At 44.7% G+C, this 20,356-nt stretch overlaps 1 protein-coding gene across 1 annotated transcript in view; it reads left to right on the top strand.

Moving 5' to 3' along the window:
• Positions 1-20,129, top strand: part of LOC137317908 (zinc finger protein 850-like) — a 67,600-nt gene extending 47,471 nt beyond the window's left edge. The window contains exons 3-4 of the mRNA XM_067980908.1: positions 17,941-17,947; positions 19,201-20,129. Of these exons, the coding sequence (XP_067837009.1) occupies positions 17,941-17,947; positions 19,201-19,953 (760 nt within the window). The 3' untranslated portion in view covers positions 19,954-20,129. The remainder of the gene's footprint in view (positions 1-17,940; positions 17,948-19,200) is intronic.
• Positions 20,130-20,356: the final 227 nt, after the last annotated feature.

Here is a 20,356-nt window from a genome sequence, read left to right as displayed (position 1 = left end):
GGAAGAAGTCACAAAATACAATTAGGGAAGCAAACAGGAATCACAAAATCAAATTATCAAGGAATATAAAAAGAAATCGTAAATTATTGTACAGAGCCAGAAATAACAGAAGGAAAATCAGAATATCTTGAGGGCCACTAAGGGATTCACAAGATAAACTCACAGGTAACGTCAGCGAAATGGCAGAAATATTGAATTATTACTTTCCCTCAGTATTTACCCGGGAGATTAACAGGGTGAATATGATATAGAGGAAGAGGTCAATAAAGATATCAAGGCATTTAAGTTAGAAAGGATGGTTAAACTCCTGATCCTGATGGATTGCATCTGCACTTATTAAATGAAGCAAAGGAAGAGATAGCAGAGGCATTGTTACATATATAGAAAAAATCATTACAGAAAGGAATAGTGCCAGAGGACTGGATGACAGTTGATGTGATTCTTATATTTTGAAACAGGAAATAGAACAAGTCCAGGGAACTGTGGACCAGTTAACTAAAGGTCGGTGGTAGGAATGATCATGGAATCTTTTACTCAATGAAGCAACAGAAAAACATTCAGAAACCGAAAATATAATAAAGAATAGTCAGCACGGATTTCAGAAAGGGAAGATTTAATAGTTTGACAGAAGGTTTGACAGTTAAAATTACAGTTCAACATAACTTATCTGCTTTTCAAATATATTCCTCTAGAAATAAACCTCTGTGTTTGCATTTCATGGCCTTATCAACCTGTGTTGCTACTTTTAAAGATTTGTCAATCTGTACCCCTAAATCCCATTGCTCTTCTACCCCATTTAGACTCTTATTTTCAAAGCAGTGTTTGGCCTCCTTATTCCCCCGAGCAAAATGCACCACCTCACACCTTTCTATATGGAAATTCAATGGCCATTTACACCGACTTTCAGCAAGCTTATTAAAGTCTTCTTGTATTTTGTCGTAGTCTTCCTCAGTATAGGCTATACCCCCAACATTAATTACAAGCATTTAATACAGCATTACAACTCATGTTTTGTCGAACAACCTGTTTTCCATTCCCAGTTTTTCGAAATCCCACCCGTGCAATATAATGTGAAGAATGAGTTTATCTTCTGTCCCTCTCTCATCTGCAAACTTCAATGACCCGGGATTTGGGGACATCTACTGGCCGGAAGCAGAACTGCAACAGTTCGGAACAAATTGATGAAACCGGACAATGTGCAGTGTGAGCGTGTTTGTGATTGGTGGCAGGTATTAAATCTGATTGGATATTTGAAGAAACCAATCAGAGAGTTACAGTTAATTATTGTGACCTCACTACGAATGACCCAATCACAATCATTGCCTTCCCCCATCCCTCATTACCATAGGGCTGTGGGGCTGCCTATTTAATCCGAGCTCGGAGCGGATTTGGGTCATTTCTGGGTCTGAAATTGAGTTTGAAAATGCCTGAGGACAAGAAAGCAGCTCCCAAGAAGGGCGCCAAGAAAACCTTGAGTAAAGCACCAGCCAAGGGCGGCAAGAAGCGGAGAAAGTCGAGGAAGGAGAGTTACTCCATCTACGTCTACAAAGTGATGAAGCAGGTTCACCCCGACACCGGCATCTCCTCCAAGGCCATGAGCATCATGAACTCCTTTGTGAACATGATGTGGAGATGCCGGTGATGAACTGGGGTTGACAATTGTAAACAATTTTACAACACCAAGTTATAGTCCAGCAATTTTATTTTAAATTCACAAGCTTTCGGAGATTTTCTCCTTCCTCAGTATGGAAACATTTTCCTTTGTGAACGATATTTTCGAGCGCATCGCGGGTGAGGCTTCCCGCCTGGCCCATTATAATAAACGGCGCACCATCAGCTCCCGGGAGATCCAGACCGCCGTGCGCCTGCTGCTGCCCGGGGAACTGGCCAAGCACGCCGTGTCGGAAGGGACAAAGGCGGTGACCAAGTACACCAGCTCCAAGTAAAACTCCTCAATATACTGAAAAGAAAATAAACACAAAGGCTCTTTTCAGAGCCACCCACAGTCTCTCTGAAAAACTGTACCAACACCTCTATGGAATCATTTTACTGTCGATAGTTTGATACTCACTGTCTCTCTAACTTGTGCTTTTGTAATTTCACTTGAAATCTGGTAGATTCTCATAATCACTGCCCGGTATAATCTCTGTCGTTGTTTTATTTAGTTTCAATAACAAAAAACGTGTCCCTGATCCTCTCGTTCCCGGTCATATTCCGCCCCTTCCCCCGCATCTGCCCCTTCAGAGCCATTTTAAGGTCATTTCTTTCTCCTTTTCACGTTTTTTTGTTCATTATACTGGAATATCACTTTCAGAACCGCAATCCTCTTTAAAGCAACAACCCTGAAAGGGACTTCACACCGACTACAGAATAGTCTAAAGGCTCTGTCACTGTTCGACTTCTTACACCAGGAGTCTCGGCTCCGGTTTCGATCGCGCTGCAGCTCCAGTGAACAGGGATCAATCCACAATCTGTGGTTTGTTACTTTTACAAAGATTGAGCTGGGATCTGTCCCGTTACAAAATGGGACTTTATTCCCGCCGGATTGAAAGCGAACGGTGAATGAAGCGACTTCTAACCGGAATGTAAAAGATTCTGGAAGTTGTGACTGGAAATGTGGAATAACAGAGTAAAAGGAGAGAGATTTTTAAATCTTTGTCTTAAGGCGACATTAATTACTTAATCCGCTTCTTGTGTTACAAATATATTGGCGGGCTTTTCAAATTTCAATAAAACGCTTCAGTTCGGTATTTTCCGCCTTTTTCTCATTGCCGGCTATTGATTGGTGAATAACACAGCTCTCTCATTTGGCTGTTCGTTGAACCAATGAGATTGAGAACAGATGAACCAATCACAAGTGCCCCCACTGCACTCCTCCAGAAGGTATAAGAAGGGCGAGTGCGGGAAGATTTCTTCATTCTTTGTGAAAGTGTTTGTGAGATTGTGGAAATGTCTGGAAGAGGAAAAACCGGCGGTAAAGCTCGGGCCAAGGCCAAGTCTCGCTCATCCCGGGCCGGACTGCAGTTCCCTGTGGGCCGTGTTCACAGGCTACTGCGAAAGGGGAACTACGCTGAACGTGTGGGTGCCGGAGCCCCGGTCTATCTGGCTGCTGTGCTCGAGTATCTGACGGCTGAAATCCTCGAGCTGGCCGGCAACGCGGCCCGGGACAACAAGAAGACCCGTATCATTCCCAGACACCTGCAGCTGGCCATCCGCAACGACGAGGAGCTCAACAAGCTTCTGGGACGGGTGACCATCGCTCAGGGCGGGGTGCTGCCTAATATCCAGGCCGTGCTGCTGCCGAAGAAAACCAGCACTGTGAGCTCCAAGAGCAAGTAAAGCAGTTAAGATTTAATCTGATAAACCCAAAGGCTCTTTTCAGAGCCACCCACTGTATCTATGAAAGGGCTGGTTGCTGTCTGAAGAGACTGACCTATTGATTACAGTTATCCCCGGTCTACGTTAATATATTACATCGCTACAGCGGTTAAACTTATGGGAGGCAATGTAAGTTACCGAGCACATGGGTGATAGGTGAACGGGTCTTGGTAGGAGTTAGGATAGGGGAACGGAGTTTTGGAGGAGTTGAAGTTTGCAGACGGCGTAAGATAGGAGGCTGACCAGGAGAGCATTGGAAGAGCCAAGTCTGGAGGTAACAAGGGCGTGGATGAGGGTTTCAGCACCAGATCAGCTGAGGCAGGGGTGTAGACGCGCGATGTTTCGGAGGTGGAAGTTGGCGGTCTTGGTGGTGGAGCGGAAATGGGGTCAGATGCTTATCTCAGGGTAAATTGGACGCTGAGGTTGCGAAGTTTTATGATTCCGCTTCACACAGTGGCCAAGGACAAGTCTCTGTCCATCTCAGTCCTTGAATCCAGTCCCCACACAGGAACTGTCTCTGTCCATCCCGGTGCCTGAATCTATCCAGTCCCCACACAGGACCAGTCTCCATCCATCCAGGTCCCTGAATCTATCCAGTCCCCACACAGGACCAGTCACCATCCATCCCGGTGCCTGAATCTATCCAGTCCCCACACAGGACCAGTCTCCATCCATCCAGGTCCCTGAATCTATCCAGTCCCCACACAGGACCAGTCTCCATCCATCCCGGTGCCTGAATCTATCCAGTCCCCACACAGGACCAGTCTCCATCCATCCCAGTACCTGAATCTATCCAGTCCCCACACAGGACCAGTCTCCATCCATCCCAGTACCTGAATCTATCCAGTCCCCACACAGGACCAGTCTCCATCCATCCCGGTGCCTGAATCTATCCAGTCCCCACACAGGATCATTCTCCATCCATCCCAGTGCCTGATTCTATCCAGTCCCATACTGACCCAAGCACGGAAAGGTATAGAGTGCCTTCCACACCGATTTATGTTTATTGAACTATTGGGCGCCTCCTGTCAGCTACAAATCTGAAAACTAAAACTCCCTCTTCCAACGGTCCCGGAGCGGCACTGATTGATTCTGTTATGATAGTGATTGTATTGGAACTGTAGTGTGCCTCAATTATTGAATTTAAATTTCCGCCTTTTTTTTCGAGCAATCCTTGAATATCAAGCCGGAGTCTGTAATGATTGTGTCCGAATTTATGTTCCGCATTTGATACTGGTGAAAATTTTAAAAAGGACCGTAACTAATTCCTGGAGGCGGAGCTTGAAGTTGCACGTCCGCTTGTCCGTCATTCTGAGCCAGTCTCCTCCTCTCCCGCACTTCATGCTCTGTCTGTCATTCAAACACTCTTCCCCGCCCTCTCCGATAATGTGCCTTTCTCAACCAGGTCGGGGCGGGCTTTATAAATACAGAAGAAAGGCGAGGGTTTTTCATTCAGCAGCGATCTGAGTGAAGAATCATCATGTCTGGCAGAGGTAAAGGAGGCAAAGGACTGGGCAAAGGCGGAGCCAAGCGGCACCGTAAAGTGCTTCGTGATAACATCCAGGGGATCACCAAACCAGCCATCCGCCGCCTGGCTCGCCGTGGCGGTGTCAAGCGGATCTCGGGTCTGATCTACGAGGAAACCCGCGGGGTGCTGAAGGTTTTCCTGGAGAATGTGATCAGGGACGCGGTCACCTACACTGAACACGCGAAGCGCAAGACGGTCACTGCCATGGATGTGGTGTACGCTCTGAAACGGCAGGGCCGCACTCTCTATGGATTCGGCGGCTGAACGACTCGACCATTTCCAACCGGACACAAAACAAAGGCTCTTCTAAGAGCCACCCACCGCCTCACAGAGAGAGCATTGACTTGGGAACTGGTGCGGGATATATGGGGCTTGGGAATAGTTTTTTTATTATGAGGAGTTTTCTGGAACACACAGTAACGTAACGTGGGATCGGCGGCGTGCTGCACCGGTTACTGAGAGGAACATTTCCCTCATTGAGTGCACTGAATTGTCCAGGGAACGTTACAAGTGAGTTTACCCGGAGCTGAATTCCCCACTCAGTAAAATGTTCCTTCATTCGCTCTGTTTTGGTTCTATTTATCAGTCAGATGTTGTGATGTGGGACCGGGGGTTTCCATGGGAGAACAGGTTGAGCTGAGCCGCTGTGATAAGGGCCCAGCTTGTGATATGGATTTTCCCTCTGACGGTTGTTTCTGACACTGATACTGAGAGGGTTTGTGAAATTGAACCGTTTGAGCTCAGTCATTGGGGACCTGGAATTACCACAGGCCCAACTGGCAAACCCCGCTCAAAACCGAGACTACTTCTCATTGGTTGCTTTGCTTGAAAACTAATTTTCTGAACCAATCGGAGAGACGACAATAAGAAAACGGAGCAAATTATTGGCCACAATTGACCGATTTTTTAAAATTTGAAAAAGTCCGCCAATTTCAGTGTATGAAATAAGTGAATTACTCGGACATGTCGTTTTTACACAAAGACTTAAAATCTCTTTGTAATAATGTTATTCCGTATTACACGTCCCAAATTCCGAGCGCTGTTTCAAAAATATATTGTCTCTAACTTGCGGAATAAAACCCCAAATTTCACTTCTACCTGTAAAAGTAACAAATCACAGGTTATCGATTGATTCCGTTGCAGGGACTGAACAGGAACCGTGTGTCCTGAAAACGGAATCATGGACGAAGCCTGAAAATGAGCCTGTTCTTTTCTCCAATCGTTCTTTCTGGATTGTTGCACTGCGGGGAACCTGCTGCTAATATGCGGGATATTAAGATCAGTAATTAATTATTTCAGAGATTGGCTCCACAGTGAGAAAGAGGAAGGAACTGAATTGTGATTCTTCGCCCTGAAAGTGGTGGTTAACGGGAAAACCGTAGGGTGGTGTAAATCTGAATGAGAGCGAGAGCAAAGCAAAAGGGAATTGAATGGACCCCGGACCCGTGTTCACTTTATTGGGCAGTAAATTCTACAGAGACAAACATTAAAATGGGGCAGTTTCACTGACTTTCTTTCAATTTCTACATCAGATTCAAAGGTTGATGACCCAGTAAAGCAGCAATTCTAAATCTCAGTCTCTGGTCCCGCATGTGAGTGTGGGAGTCATTCTGTATCTGTCAATCTCTGGTACTGTGTGTGGGTGTGGGATTCATTCTGTATCTGTCAGTCTCTGGTACTGTATGTGAGTGTGAGATTCAATCTGTATCTGTCAGTCACTGGCACTGTGTGTCAGTGTGGGATTCATTCTGTATCTGTCAGTCTCTGGTACTGTGTGTGAGTGTGGGATTCATTCTGTATCTGTCAGTCTCTGGTACTGTATGTGAGTGTGAGATTCAATCTGTATCTGTCAGTCTCTGGTACTGTGTGTGAGTGTGGGATTCATTCTGTATCTGTCAGTCTCTGGTACTGTGTGTGAATTTGTGATTCATTCTGTTTCTGTCAGTCTCTGGTACTGCATGTGAGTGTGAGGTTCATTCTGTATCTGTCAGTCGCTGCTACTGTGTGTGAGTGTGTGATTCATTCTGTATCTCTCAGCCTCTGGTACTGTGTGTGAGTGTGGGATTCATTCTGTAACTGTCAGTCACTGGTACTGTATGTGAGTGTGAGATTCAATCTGTATCTCTCAGCCTCTGGTACTGTGTGTGAGTGTGGGATTCATTCTGTATCTGTCATTCTCTGGTACTGTGTGTGAGTGTGGGATTCATTCTTTATCTGTCAGTCTCTGGCACTGTATGTGAGTGTGGGATTCATTCTGTATCTTTCAGTCTGTGGTACTGTGCGTGTGTGAGATTTATTCAGTATTTGTCTGTCACGGGTACTGTGTGCGAGTGTCAGGTTTATTCTGTTTCTGCCTTTCTCTGGTGCTGTATATGACTGTGGGATTTATTCTGTATCTGATTGCTTCTGGTACCGTGTGTGAGTGTGGGATTCATTCTGTATCTAACTGTCTCTGGTACTGTGTGTGAGTGTGGGATTCATTCTGTGCCTGTCAGTCTCTAGTACTTTTCGTGTGTGTGGGGTTTATTCTGTATCTGTCTGTCTCTGATACTGTACATGAGTGTGGGGTGTATTCTGTATCTGTCAGTCTCTGGTGCTGTCTGTGAGTGTGGTGTTCATTCTTTATTTATCTGTGTCTCGAACTGTACATGAGTGTGGGGTACATTCTGTATCTATCAGTCTCTGGTACGGTGTGTGAGTGTGGGATTCATTCTGTATCTGTCAGTCTCTGGTACTGTGTGTGATTGTGGGATTCATTGTGTATCTGTCAGTCTCTGGTGCTCTCTGAGAGTGTGGAATTCATTCTGTATCTGCCATTCTCTGCTATTTTATCTCAGTGTGGGATTCATTCTGCAATTCAGTCTCTGCGACAATGTGCAAATCTGAATTCATTCCGTATTCTTATTTCAGTTTGCATTATTATATTTGAAACTATATCTTTAATACTTTAAAGTATATGCAGTTTTTTATCGAGTGTTTAATTTGTAAATATTGGTACACTTTTGGATTTTCTTTAATCAAACAATGTGCGTGACTTTGGGAGTGGTGTTACATCTCAATCCCTGAGTTCTGTTTTGAATGACAATATACCTTTCAAACTGAACATGGTGAAATTATTTAACTGGTATATAATGTGTAGCTCAGTCTATAATAATGGAATTTATTCTGTATCTCAGTCTGATACTGTATGAGATTGTTTGACTGGAATGTAATATGTAGCTCAGCCTGACTAATAGAATTGATAATGTATCTATCCGTCTGATACTGTTTGACATTTTTAGACTGGTGTGTAACATCTTGCTCAGTTCATGCAAATGGAATTGATGTTGTATCTTTGAGTTTGATATGGTATGACATTGTTGGACTTCTAAATAATGTTTGGCTCAGTCTGCACTAATGGAATTTTTACATTATCTTTCAATGTGACACTATAAGATTTTTGTACTGGCATGTTATGTGTAACTCAGTCTGAAGTAATTTGACTGTGAGATTCGATCTGTATTTGTCTCTCTGTGGTACTGTGTGTGAGTGTGGGATTCATTCGATAAATGTCAGTCCCTGGTACTATATGTGAATGAGATTCATTCTGTTCCTTTCAGTCTCTGGCACCTTGTGTGCAATTGGGATTTATTCCATATCTGTCAGTCTCTGGTGCTGTATGAGAGTGAGACATTCAATCCGTTTCCATCACTCTCTGATACTGTATATGCGTGATATAAATGCTGTATCTGTCAGTCTGTGCTACAGTATGTGAGTGTGGGATTCGTTCTGTATCTGTCAGTCTCTGGTACATTGTGTGAGTGAGGGATTCATTCAAGGTGTCAGTCTCTGGCACTGGATCTGAGTTTGAGATTCATTCTTTATCTGTATCTAATTAGTATCTCAGTTTAGAGCATGGCGTTCAAAACTATATCTTTAATACCTAAATGTATAAATAATTTTTCCCAGTGTTTAAGTGGTAGATAATCATATGCTTTAAAATGTGATGCGGTAGGTTATAATCAGAGAATGAGTGCATATTTTGGGCTCCTATTAAATCTGCATCGATGTGAACACAATTGATATGGTGACATTTTTCACCTTGCATATAATGTGTAGCTGAGTCTGCATGAATAGAATACTGTATATTTCAGTCTGAATCTGTAACAGTTTTTTGTATTGGTTTATAATATGTCGATCAGTCTGCACTAATGGAATTGTCACTGTATCTTTCAGGGTGTCACTGTACGAGACTTTAGCACTTCTATGTAATGTGTTGCTCTGGGTCTAATCGAATTGAAATTGTAACTTTCAGTTTCATAAATTGGGTGAGTTCTGAACTGGAATCTGATTTTGTTTCTCAGGTTATACTATCTTTCAGCATCACTCACTCTGATACTGTATGTGAGTTTTGGACTTGTATGTAATTTGTATCTCAGGTTACAGAATTGGGATGGATACTGCATCTTTTAATGTCATAATGTGTGTGAGTTCTACTCGTTATTTGAGATGAATCTTGGGTTACATTATTGGGGCTGATGCTGTATCTTTCAATCAGGCACCGTATGTCAGTTCTATCTGTTATTTAATTTCTAGCTTAGGCCACACTATTGGAAAATTGACACATTGTTTTTCAATCTGATGGTGGGTGTGATATTGGACTGGGATTTATGGATCTACCTGGCAGTTGTACTGAGTTTGGGTGAAATAGAAACAAAGTCTGCCTCTCCTCCTCTGACTGTTGAATTGAAAGTGTGTCTGTGGTACTTGGGATCAGTGTGGGACTGACTACTTCTACTGTCTGAGACTGAGGAACTGATGACCTGTCTGTGTTTCTGTGCTCTGTGTTTGATAATGTACCTACTGTGTGTGAGAAGCTGGCTGCACTCTTCCTTGTGCCTCGGGTGGAGGAAACATCACATTCATTCTGGGTCCTTCAAAGATTTGCCTGTAGAAAGAAAAAGTATTTCTTGTAATTCAAGAAAATACAAAAGCCATCAATTTAATCTCTGTTAATAATCATTATGAAAACCAACCATACGAACAGTGTCAGTGTTTGATTCCACTGCAGTACTGCAAGACGAAGCTTCTGCAAACCAGGTGTTTTATAACAATTTAATGACATCCAGAAACAACCCAACGCCTCCACTGATCCATGAATGGGACAACCCGATGGGGCGGGGACCTTTGTACGGGTCAGGTTTCGAAACCCGTCTTCCATGGGACGAACAGTTCAACCGAAACCAAACAACCGCTGTTAAAATTGTATCCTTCACACTTCTCACCTGATCCCTGCAATAGATGCTCTTTGTATAACTCCCCACATCCTGACTGTCCGGCTCTGTTTCCACTCTTCACTGTCCAATAACAACAAACAGGGTGAGACTGGAACTAAACCAGGAACATTCACTACTGGTTTGGGGAGAGAAAGCAGCAATGATTTTAAATATCAGGTTCTTCCCATTCTGTCTCCCTTACCCTGGACACACCCTGTACACACACAGCCCGAGAATGACCTCTCCCTTCCCCCGCTCACTCCATGTTCCGGGACCAGTTCCTGATCCACTCCGCCTCATACAAACAGCCCCCGGACTCCCCCTGAACTTCCCCCGGACTCAATGCCGATCTCTGAGCCCATCTGCGGACACGGTCCCGAAGCGATGAGCTGCTGTAACGAGGCTGCTCTTTGCTCCCTTCCCCCGGGGGCCGTGATCACTCCATTCCCGGCTGTTTTAAACCATCTTCTTCCGCTCACTGAGGGAATGGCGCCCACAGGCCGAGCTGGGGGAGGGGAGCGCGCATGCGCTCTTCTGCTCACCAGCACCCAGCGCTGGGGGCGGGGCTGAGTCACGCATGCGCAGATATCTGGTTTAATTCCCAATACAAAAATCGATGGAAACTTTCCCCAATTGGAATTTTTCAGAGTCTGAGCAAAGGAAGTGGGTCTGGGGGAAAGGTCAGAGGGAATGGGGTCCACAGGCAGTGCAGGAACAGGCACCAGAATGGGAAACAGATGGGATTCCACCAGTGCCTAACGCTGGAATCCAGACTGACTTTACAATCTCTCACGATTAAACCAGATTTTTCCATCCCTGCTGTTTCTCTCGGTATCTTTTGATGGTAAACTGTCTTTCAGAGATAAAGTGGGCGGCTCTGAAATGAACGAATGGGTTCTGTTCATTCTTGGACTCTTTACTGATAAAACTGACGCTTGAGGAAGAAACTAGAGTGAGGATTTCTCAAACCATTCCTGCAGAAACATGGGAGGAAAGAGTGAGTCGGTGCATTTGCTGGGACCGTGTAGGATTAATATCTGACAGCAACAGTCCCAGATTAATTTAATCATAGTGAAACTCTCGATTACTGATTGGAATACCGAACGACCTTAAGCTGCAAAACCGAATATAGTACAACAGGCAAAAGAGGATTAAATGTGACCCATTGTTTTTGTCACTCTCTGCACTGTCATTGAGGGTGGGATTAATAATGTGTCTGCCTCTGGTATAATATCAGTGAGAGATGAGATTGCATCGTCTGTCTCTCCAATGGGATCTTTCTGGAAAAAAACGGAACTTTGCAGGTCAGTCTGCAATTGATACTTTGGCACTGTGTCTCTCCGCTCTCTCTCTCTCACCGTGTCTGTCGCCCTCTCTCTCCCTCTCGCTCTCTCTGGTGCTGTAAATGAAGGTTGGATACTGCTAATGAGCGTGATATGAACACACTGATAGGAAGTGTAAGTCTCACAGTCTCTCTCTCTCTCTCTCTAGTACGGACATGAAGGTGGGATACTGTCTGATAGAAAAGAGAGAGAATGAGATGTCCGGGCCAGACCTCACTGTAACTGAGGAAGTGTTCGGCTCCAGTCCCAGTGCATGGTCAAAATCTTTTCACAGATTCAGGGTGAGAGTCTCTGTGAGGCGGTAACACTGGCGGAGAAATTCCGCGTCATAACTCAAACCGGAACACATTAGGCTCTCCAAATGGATGCAAGGTGTTTGTAAACTGCTGAACCCGTCTGGGTGGGGATGTGGGGAGTTTGAACAGGGAAACAGACTGAAATGGAGGAGCCGAGTTGATTGTTATTGAATGGAATGTATTCAGGCAGGAATATGACTGACTTTTCATTGTAACGTGGCTTATTTGAAAGCTCCGGGTGTTTTGGAATCCTTGAACATGAAGACCGAGTTTGTAAGGGTTTGTGCGGAGCGCTGTGTTTCGGTTAGATTATCGTTAGAAATCGTTTGTCGGCGAGAACTGGAGGTGGAGCTCGAAGATCAGAATCCGCCATCTGCTCTGTCTGTTACTCTGGCCCCGCCCGCTTTCCCTGTTTAATCCCCCATATGGAATCAAAGCGGGTAGGTGGACTCGAAACACGGTTTACTTGTTAACAGGACGAAAGGCGAGTAATGTGTCTGATCTCCTGGGCACCAGACAATTCACTGTTATTTGTTTCTGTACATATTTACATCTCAGTGATTCCCCAGTGAGTTTGATGCGTGATGTAAATAATCCAACAAAATAGAAGAGAAACGGAGCGAAGCGCTGAATTCCACAAATGTGGAAAGGTTAGTCGAGCAGTTCTGGTGATGCTTTAAGAGCCCAACATGGCAAGTAGTTTAAATAAATACAAGAAATCTGGTGATGTGTGAACTGGGTCTACAGGTTACCGTTTAAAGTACCGGACTGTGGTCGGTGCCCCGATTCCAGTCCCATTAATACCTCACCTCGCCTACAACGAGAATAAAGCAGCTCAAAGCCACACCAGGAGCATATCAGCGTCTCCGTTCAGCCAGTAACCACCACTTTCACAGATACAGTGGGTGGCTCTGAAAAGAGCATTTACATCGAGTTACTTCGGAACGACGGCGCATTCGGCCCAACTGGTCGATGCCGGTGTTTATTCTCCACACGAGGCTCCTCCCTCCCTAATTCATCTAACTCTATCAGAATACCCTTCGATTCCTTCCTTCCTCATGTGTTAATAGAGCTAAACCTTCAATGCACCTGTGCTATTTGTCTGAACTACTCCTTGTGGTAGCATTTTCCACATTCTAACCACTCTTTGGGTAAAGCAGTTTCTCCTGAATTCCTTATTGGATTTATTAGCGACTATTTTATGTTTATTACCTCTAGTTTTGTACTCAATCCAAGTTGAAACATTTTCTCGATGTCTACCCTATGAAACCCCATCGGAAGACTTCTTTCAGGTCACCCCTCAGCCTTCTCTTTTCTGGAGAAAACGCCCCCAGTCTGTTCAGCTTTTCCGAATATGAATATCCTCTCATTTCTCGTATCGTGAGAATTTTTTTGCACCTTCGATGTCCTTTATATAACATGGAGACCAGAACTGTGCACAGTACTCCAAGTGTGGTCTAACCAAGGTCCCATACAATTTTAACATAACTTCATTGCTTTTCAATTCTATCCCTCTCGAAATGAATCCTAGTGTTTGATTTGCCTTTTTATGACCATATTAACTTGCGTCGCTACTTTCAGTAATTTGTATATATGTACCACTAAATCCATTTGCTCCTCTATCCCGCTCACCCTCACTGACATTCTATCGTTGAACTGCTGTACTATTGTCCTTTAGTAATGTTGCTACTGCTCCTCCTTTCCTTATTTCCCTTATTATCCAAGCCGTATGTGACCTCCTTATTCTTCATTCTGCAACTTTGTAAATGTTCTCTTGCATTTTGATGCATTCTTCCTTTGTATTAACTATATCCCCCAATTTGTTGTCGTCCACTAATTTTGAAATTGTACTTCCGATTCTCGTGTCCCGAATTGTTAATGTAAATTGTGAACAACAGTGGTCCCAACACCGATCGCTGTGGAACTCCACTTCCCACCTGTTTGCCAATCTGAGTAACTACCCTTAACCTCTATTCTCTGTTTTCTTTTTTGTTCCCAGCTTGCAAACCATTCTTCCACCTGTCCCCTGACTCCGCGTGCACTGAACTTAGCCATGAGTCTCCAACGCGGTACCTATCAAAGGCCTTCGGAAAATCCAAATATACTGCATCTACGACATGAACCTTGCTCTCCATGGGTCTTTCAGAGTGTTTACACTGCCCGCTCACCCTCACTGACATTCTATCTTTGAACTGCTGTAATATTGTCCTTTAGTAATATTGCTACTCCTCCTCCTTTCCCTATTTCCCTGTCCTTTCTAAATATCTTATAGACTTGAATATTAAGCTGCCATTCGTGCCCAACTGGTAATCAGGTCTCTGTAATGATTTAATGTCATTATTTAATTTTACTCAATGGCTGATGTGAGCTGCGGGAAAATGTATTTCCAGCTGGTCAAGTATTGCAGGTATCGACTGTCTCTTCAGTCCGATGTCAGGTGAAGAATCAATGGCTGTTGTGTAATTTTCGTCGACTGGGGGTTGGCGACATCTACTGGGCGGAAACGGGAACTGCAACAGAGCGAGAAAGGATCCGTCAGAAACCAGTTGAAATGAAGAACAAAATTCAACAGCCTGCAGTGTCTGTTCAGGGTCTGAGGTTTCGGAGCAATTTGCTTGTCTTTGATTGCCAGCGATGGTGCTATAGTAGTGAACATAGCTGCCTTCCAAGCAATTGACTCGGGTTCGATTCCCAGCCATCGCATTTCAGTGTTTTTATTAATTTATATCCCTCATTAAGATTGCCAGCGAATTTGTTGGCGTTCAGCTGGATATTGTTTCAAAAACATAAACTGTTAGAATTATAGCAAAATGTTTTCAACGTTAATTTATTTTCCCTATAGAAGGAATAGAGGACAAACATACTGGAAATAGTGAGCTCCCAAGGGTCTTCTGAGAGTGAGAAGGGCAAATGATATGTTAGCTTTTATTGCAAGGGTGTTGCAATATAAGAGTAATGAGGACTGGCTGCAATTGTACAATGAGGAGATATTGTGTAAAATTGGCCTGTATTCGCTGGAGTTTAGAAGAATGAGAGATGATCGCATTGAAAAGTATACAATTTTTCGACGGCTTGAAAGGGTAGATACGGAGAGGCTGATTCCCTGGCTGGAGAGTCAAGAACTTGAGGTCAGAGAATCAAGATAAGGGGTTGGCCATTTAGCATCGACATGAGGAAAAATTTCATCACTCAAAGGGTTGTGAATCTTTGGAATTCTCCACCCCAGAGGGCTGTCGATGCTCAGTCGTTGAATGTTTTCAAAGCTGAGATCGATAGATTTTTGGACGCTAATGGAATCAAGGGATATGTGGATCAGGCGGGAAAGTGGAGTTGAGGTCGAAGATCAGCCATCATCTGATTGAATGGCGGAGCAGGCTCGCGGAGCCGTACGGCTTACTCCTCCTCCTATTTCTTATGTTCTTTTGTAGAGAGCCTTATATACAAGTCTGCTGATGAAACTAAGTTAGGTGGCACCGTAAACATTATAGATGGGAGCAGGAAGTTGCAAAGGGACATTGACAGATTAAGTGAGTGGGCAAAACTGTGGCCGATGGAGTTCAACGTGGGGAAGTGTGAGGTCATCCACTTTGGACCATGAAAAGATAGATCAGGGTATTTTCTAAATGGGAAGAAACTAGGAACTGTGGGTGAGCAGAGGGATTTATGAGACCAAGTACAGAATTCACGAAAAGGTGCAAAAATAAGTTAAAATGGGAATGGTATTTTGATGTTTATCTCAAGGGACATGAAATAAAAAGGAATGGAAGTTACGTCACAGTTATACAGAGCTCTGGTTAGACCTCATTCAGTTTTGGGTACTGCATCTCTGGTAGGATATGAACATATGAAATATGAGCAGGTGTAGACCATACGGCCCCTCGAGCCTGCTCCGCCATTCAATAGATAATGGCTGATCTTGAAGCTCATCTCCACTTTACCGGTCTATCCCCATATCCCTTGATTTCATGGTCCAAAAATCTATCAAACTCAATATTGAATACACTAAACGACTGAACATCCACAGCTCTCTGGGATGGAGAGAACAGCATCAATAAAGCGAATGAAATGAAATATGTCATACAGTTACATCTCGCTGCTCTGTCTGACCATTTTGATCGCTACTTCCCTGGAGAGGGATTTGAAAATTTGATGGAAAAGCGTTGGATGAAAGATCCTTTTGGTTTCTAAAATCCTGAATCAATAAAGAAGCTAAACTTGATGCCTGAGCAAGAAAACGAGCTGGTGCGACTTACCTGTGATACGCACTGAAAACACGCCACAAGTCATTCAGTTTGTCATCTTTTTCGATCAGTGCTTTCAAAGAATATGCTCTGTTAAGTAAGATTAGTGTTATGTTGTTGCTGCCGTTCACAACAACCTACATGTGCGAACTGGAATTTTCGACTTTAACAAGAATAAAAACAAAAGCAAGAAACCTGATATGCGTGCAGCGCTTTCATCTTGTGATCCAGATTGGAACGCGATCATGAACAACAGGCAGACCCATCCGTCACATTAAGTAAGTGCAACTCAACCTGACCGTTTTCTTATTTTATTTATACTGTACTTAAAATGTTTTTCAAGGAACGTCGAAGTCTAATTTTAGTTATTACTTGAAGTGAAATGCAGAGTGAGCATGGACTGACCTTTATTGGGATTTGATGAAAGCTCCAGTCAGAGGATATTATTGTTTTGGGTCCCTGGGGGAAGTGTTTTTCTTCCACTGGATAAGGAGAAAAATAGTTTGAGAAACACTGTTCTACATTGTACCGTGAGTGTCTGTTCAGCAAAACGGCTCTGAATTCATCAGTCTCTATTTCTCGATACGGTTCTGTGCGCAACTTGGGCAATAAAACACTGATCGACACCCGGCGAGCAATGGCGGCCGGAGGCCCCACAATCCCCCGCGCCCCAGAAACCCCTCTATCTCTCCAACGCGGTGATTTCCTGGTCAGGCTGCGCATGCTCCCCAGGCCCGCATTGTATTTTGGGAGCGCATCGCTCCTGTGGTTTGTCTCGAGTCGGACTCGGTGGAAACTGGAGAAGAAACCGGGAAGCGGCGGGACGGACGGGGGATGCCGCCTGTCGGGCCCCGAGCCCCACTCGGTGTTGCTGAGACTCCGCTCAGTGTAAATGCAGGTTGTTGTTGAGCTGCTCCCGTTGGCCTCCGCGTTACCGGACAGAATCAGCCAGGGACGGTGGCTGTGCTGCTCCCCATGGTAGAAATGCTGACAGCTCGGTATATCGGCTCACAAGTACAGAATTACCACTTGGCCGGGTACTGGAGGGCAAACAGTGAATGGGCCCGAACCCCACCATCACGCAGCACCTTCAGGAGAGAAAGGGAGAAAAATAGAGGCTGCGATGAATCTGGATTTCAAACAGCGAGGACGTGTCAAGGATGGAGTGTGTGGGACGGGGGATATACAGCTTAATATTGCAAGGAGGGAGAGTGTGTTGGACGGGGAATTTACAGCTTCATAGGGGCAAGGCGGGAGAGTGTGTGTGACGGGGGACTTACAGCTTTGGAGGTGCAAGAGCGGAAAGAATGCTCCAGAGAAACCAGAACTGTCTGTTGTGAATTTCTAACCTGTACTTACAGTGATGATTTTTGTAAATTATGAGGACAGATTGCATAGACTAAGCTTGTATTGTCTTGAATATACAAGATTAAGGTGTGATCTAATTTAGGTGTTGGAGAAGATTAAAGGATTTTATAGGGTAGATAGTGAGAAACTATTTCCTCTGGTGGGGGAGTCTAGAACAAGGGGGAATCACCTTCAAATTAGAGATAGGCCTTTCAGGGGTGAAGTCAGGAAGAATTTTTTCACACAAAGGGTAGTTGAAATCTGGAACTCTCTTCCCCCTGAAAACTGTTGAGGCTGGGGGTCAATTGATAATTTCAAAACTGAGATTGATATATTTTTGTTTGACAAGGATATTAAGGGTTATGGTATCAAGGCGGGTGGATGGAGTTAAGATACAGATCAGCCATAACCTAATTGAAGGACGGAACAGGCTCGTGGAGCTGAATGGCTGACTCTTGTTCCTATGTTGCTCAATGCAGCCATCAGTAATAAGGTTGTGGATGGCAAGGGCCTTGTTCACTACTGAAAGGACATCTGGAGGGAGATGTGGAGAGAGGAGGTGACTGATCAGGGAGTGTCTGCAAATGAAGGAGAAATGGTGACGAGTTAGGGAGTGTCTCTAAATGAAGGATAAATGATGATTGATCAGTGAGTGTCTGTAAATGAAGCAGAAAGGATGACTGGTCAGGGAATATCTGTAAATGAAGGAGAAATGGTTACGGGTCAGGGAGAGTCTATAATTGAAGTAGAAATGGTGATTGGTCAGGGAGTGATGGTGACTGGTCAGGGAGCCAAAATCACCAAAAGTGGGAGATAGCACAGATGGACAACTTACAGCCAGCTATAGGGAGCGACATAGTGTCGAAAAGAGGATGAGAGCATAAACACCAAGCCATAGTCAGCACCTTCAGTGGAGGAGAGGGTGGGGAACCATTGAGTGGCTGGGTTCAGTTCTACTCTCACTGGTTCGCGTCCCCTCTCCTCCCCTGAAGGTGCTGACTCCGGCTAGGTTCAGTTCGACAGAGTCAGGACCATCAGGGGAGAAGAGGGAGGAGAACCAGTGAGTGTACCACTGTACCCAGTCAGAGTCAGGACCTTCAGGGGAGGAGAGGGAGGGGAACAAGTGAGTGTAGAACTGAACTCAGTCAAAGTCAGGACCTTCAGGGGAGGAGAGGGAGGGGAACCAGTGAGTGTATAACTGAACCCAGTCAGAGTTAGGGCCTTCAGGGGGAGTGAAAACATAAATAGAAGGAAACATGTTGGAGATGGTGCGATGGGTTTCGATTTCAGCAGAGGGAGGAGGGTGAGTGTGAAGGGCGGGGATTTACAGTCTGGGGGAATGAGCGGGAAGAATGTTCCATAGAAACTGGAATTGCCTTTTCTGAATTTCTATCCTCTATTCCCTGTATTCACAGTGAGGACTTTTGTCATCTCCTTTTACAGAGTATTAGAAGGGGAGGATTTGCAGACGGGAAACTCAAACCAAACATCACATCAAGATCTGACAGTCACTCAAATCACCAGCACCTGAAGATCATCTGCCTTTGAATATAGAAGGAGGAATGTTTGTCTGTTCTGTCTCTGGGAAGAGATTTCAAACATCAGTGCAACTGAAAAAGCACCGAGACACACACACCCGAGTGAGAGTGTTCCAGTGTACTGACTGTGGAAAGAGCTTTAACCAGTCACATAGCCTGAAAAAAACACCGCACCATTCACAGCGGGGAGAAACCGTACACGTGTTGTGTGTGTGGACGAGGCTTCAACTGATCGTCCAACCTGGAGAGACACGAGGACACCCGCACCATGGAGAAACCGTGGAAATGTGGGGACTGTGGGAAAGGATTCAGATTCCCATCCCTTCTGGAAACTCATCGACGCAGTCACACCGGGGAGAGGCCGTTCACCTGCTCCGTGTGTGGGAAGAGATTCACTCAGTCATCCAGTCTTCTGACACATCAGCTTGTTCACACCGATAAGAGACATTTCAAATGTTCTGACTGTGAGAAGAGCTTTAAAAGTAAAACGGAACGACTGGCACACCAACGGACTCACACTGGGGAGAGGCCGTTCAGCTGCCCTGAGTGTGGGAATAGATTCACCCAGTCATCCCATCTGCTTACACACCAACGAGTTCACACTGGGGAGAGGCCGTTCACCTGCTCCGTGTGTGGGAAGGAATTCACTCGTTCATCCAAACTCATTGAACATCAACTTGTTCACACTGATAAGAGACTTTTCAAATGTTCTGACTGTGAGAAGAGCTTTAAAAGAAAAAGTGATCTACTGAAACACCAACGGACTCACACTGGGGAGAGGCCGTTCACTTGCTCGCTGTGTGGGAAAGGATTCACTCAGTTATCCAGCCTCATTGAACATCAACTTGTTCACACTGATAAGAGATCCCTGAAATGTTCGGTCTGTGAGAAGAGCTTTAAAACAAAGTGGAATCTGCTCAGACACGAACGTATTCACACTGGGGAGAGGCCATTCACCTGCTCTGTGTGTGGGAATGGATTCAATCAATCATCCCACCTGCTGAAACACCAGCTGGTTCACATGTGACTGCAGGGGTTGGATTCTGCTGCTATCGCTGCTGTGAATCACATCCAGGACTGAACCATGTTCATTCTGACACTTGGGGTTTGTTTCTGATGTTAATAACCCCTTTAACTGGGCTGGAGTTTAGTATTCTTTACAAGAGTCAAATAAATCAGCGTTCCTTTAAAGACAGTGTGTCTAGTGCTTGATATCTTGATGATAATACAAGCTGATTGAAGATTATTATGAGGTGAGTAGAATACACCTTATAACTGGGTTCCTATACATTTTAAAAGATGGATATACAAGACGTCCAAGTCTGACAGGACAGAGTGTCCCAGCACTGACTGTGTGTATGATAGGACAGACTGTCCCAGCACTGACGGTGTGTATGACAGGACAGACTGTCACAGCACTGACTGTGTGT

The sequence above is a fragment of the Heptranchias perlo genome, unplaced genomic scaffold (genome assembly GCF_035084215.1).
Source record: "Heptranchias perlo isolate sHepPer1 unplaced genomic scaffold, sHepPer1.hap1 HAP1_SCAFFOLD_64, whole genome shotgun sequence".
NCBI classification, from domain to species: Eukaryota; Metazoa; Chordata; class Chondrichthyes; order Hexanchiformes; family Hexanchidae; genus Heptranchias; species Heptranchias perlo.
The sequence above is the reverse complement of the archived record's forward strand: the minus strand, read 5'-3'. Positions and strand labels throughout refer to the sequence as shown.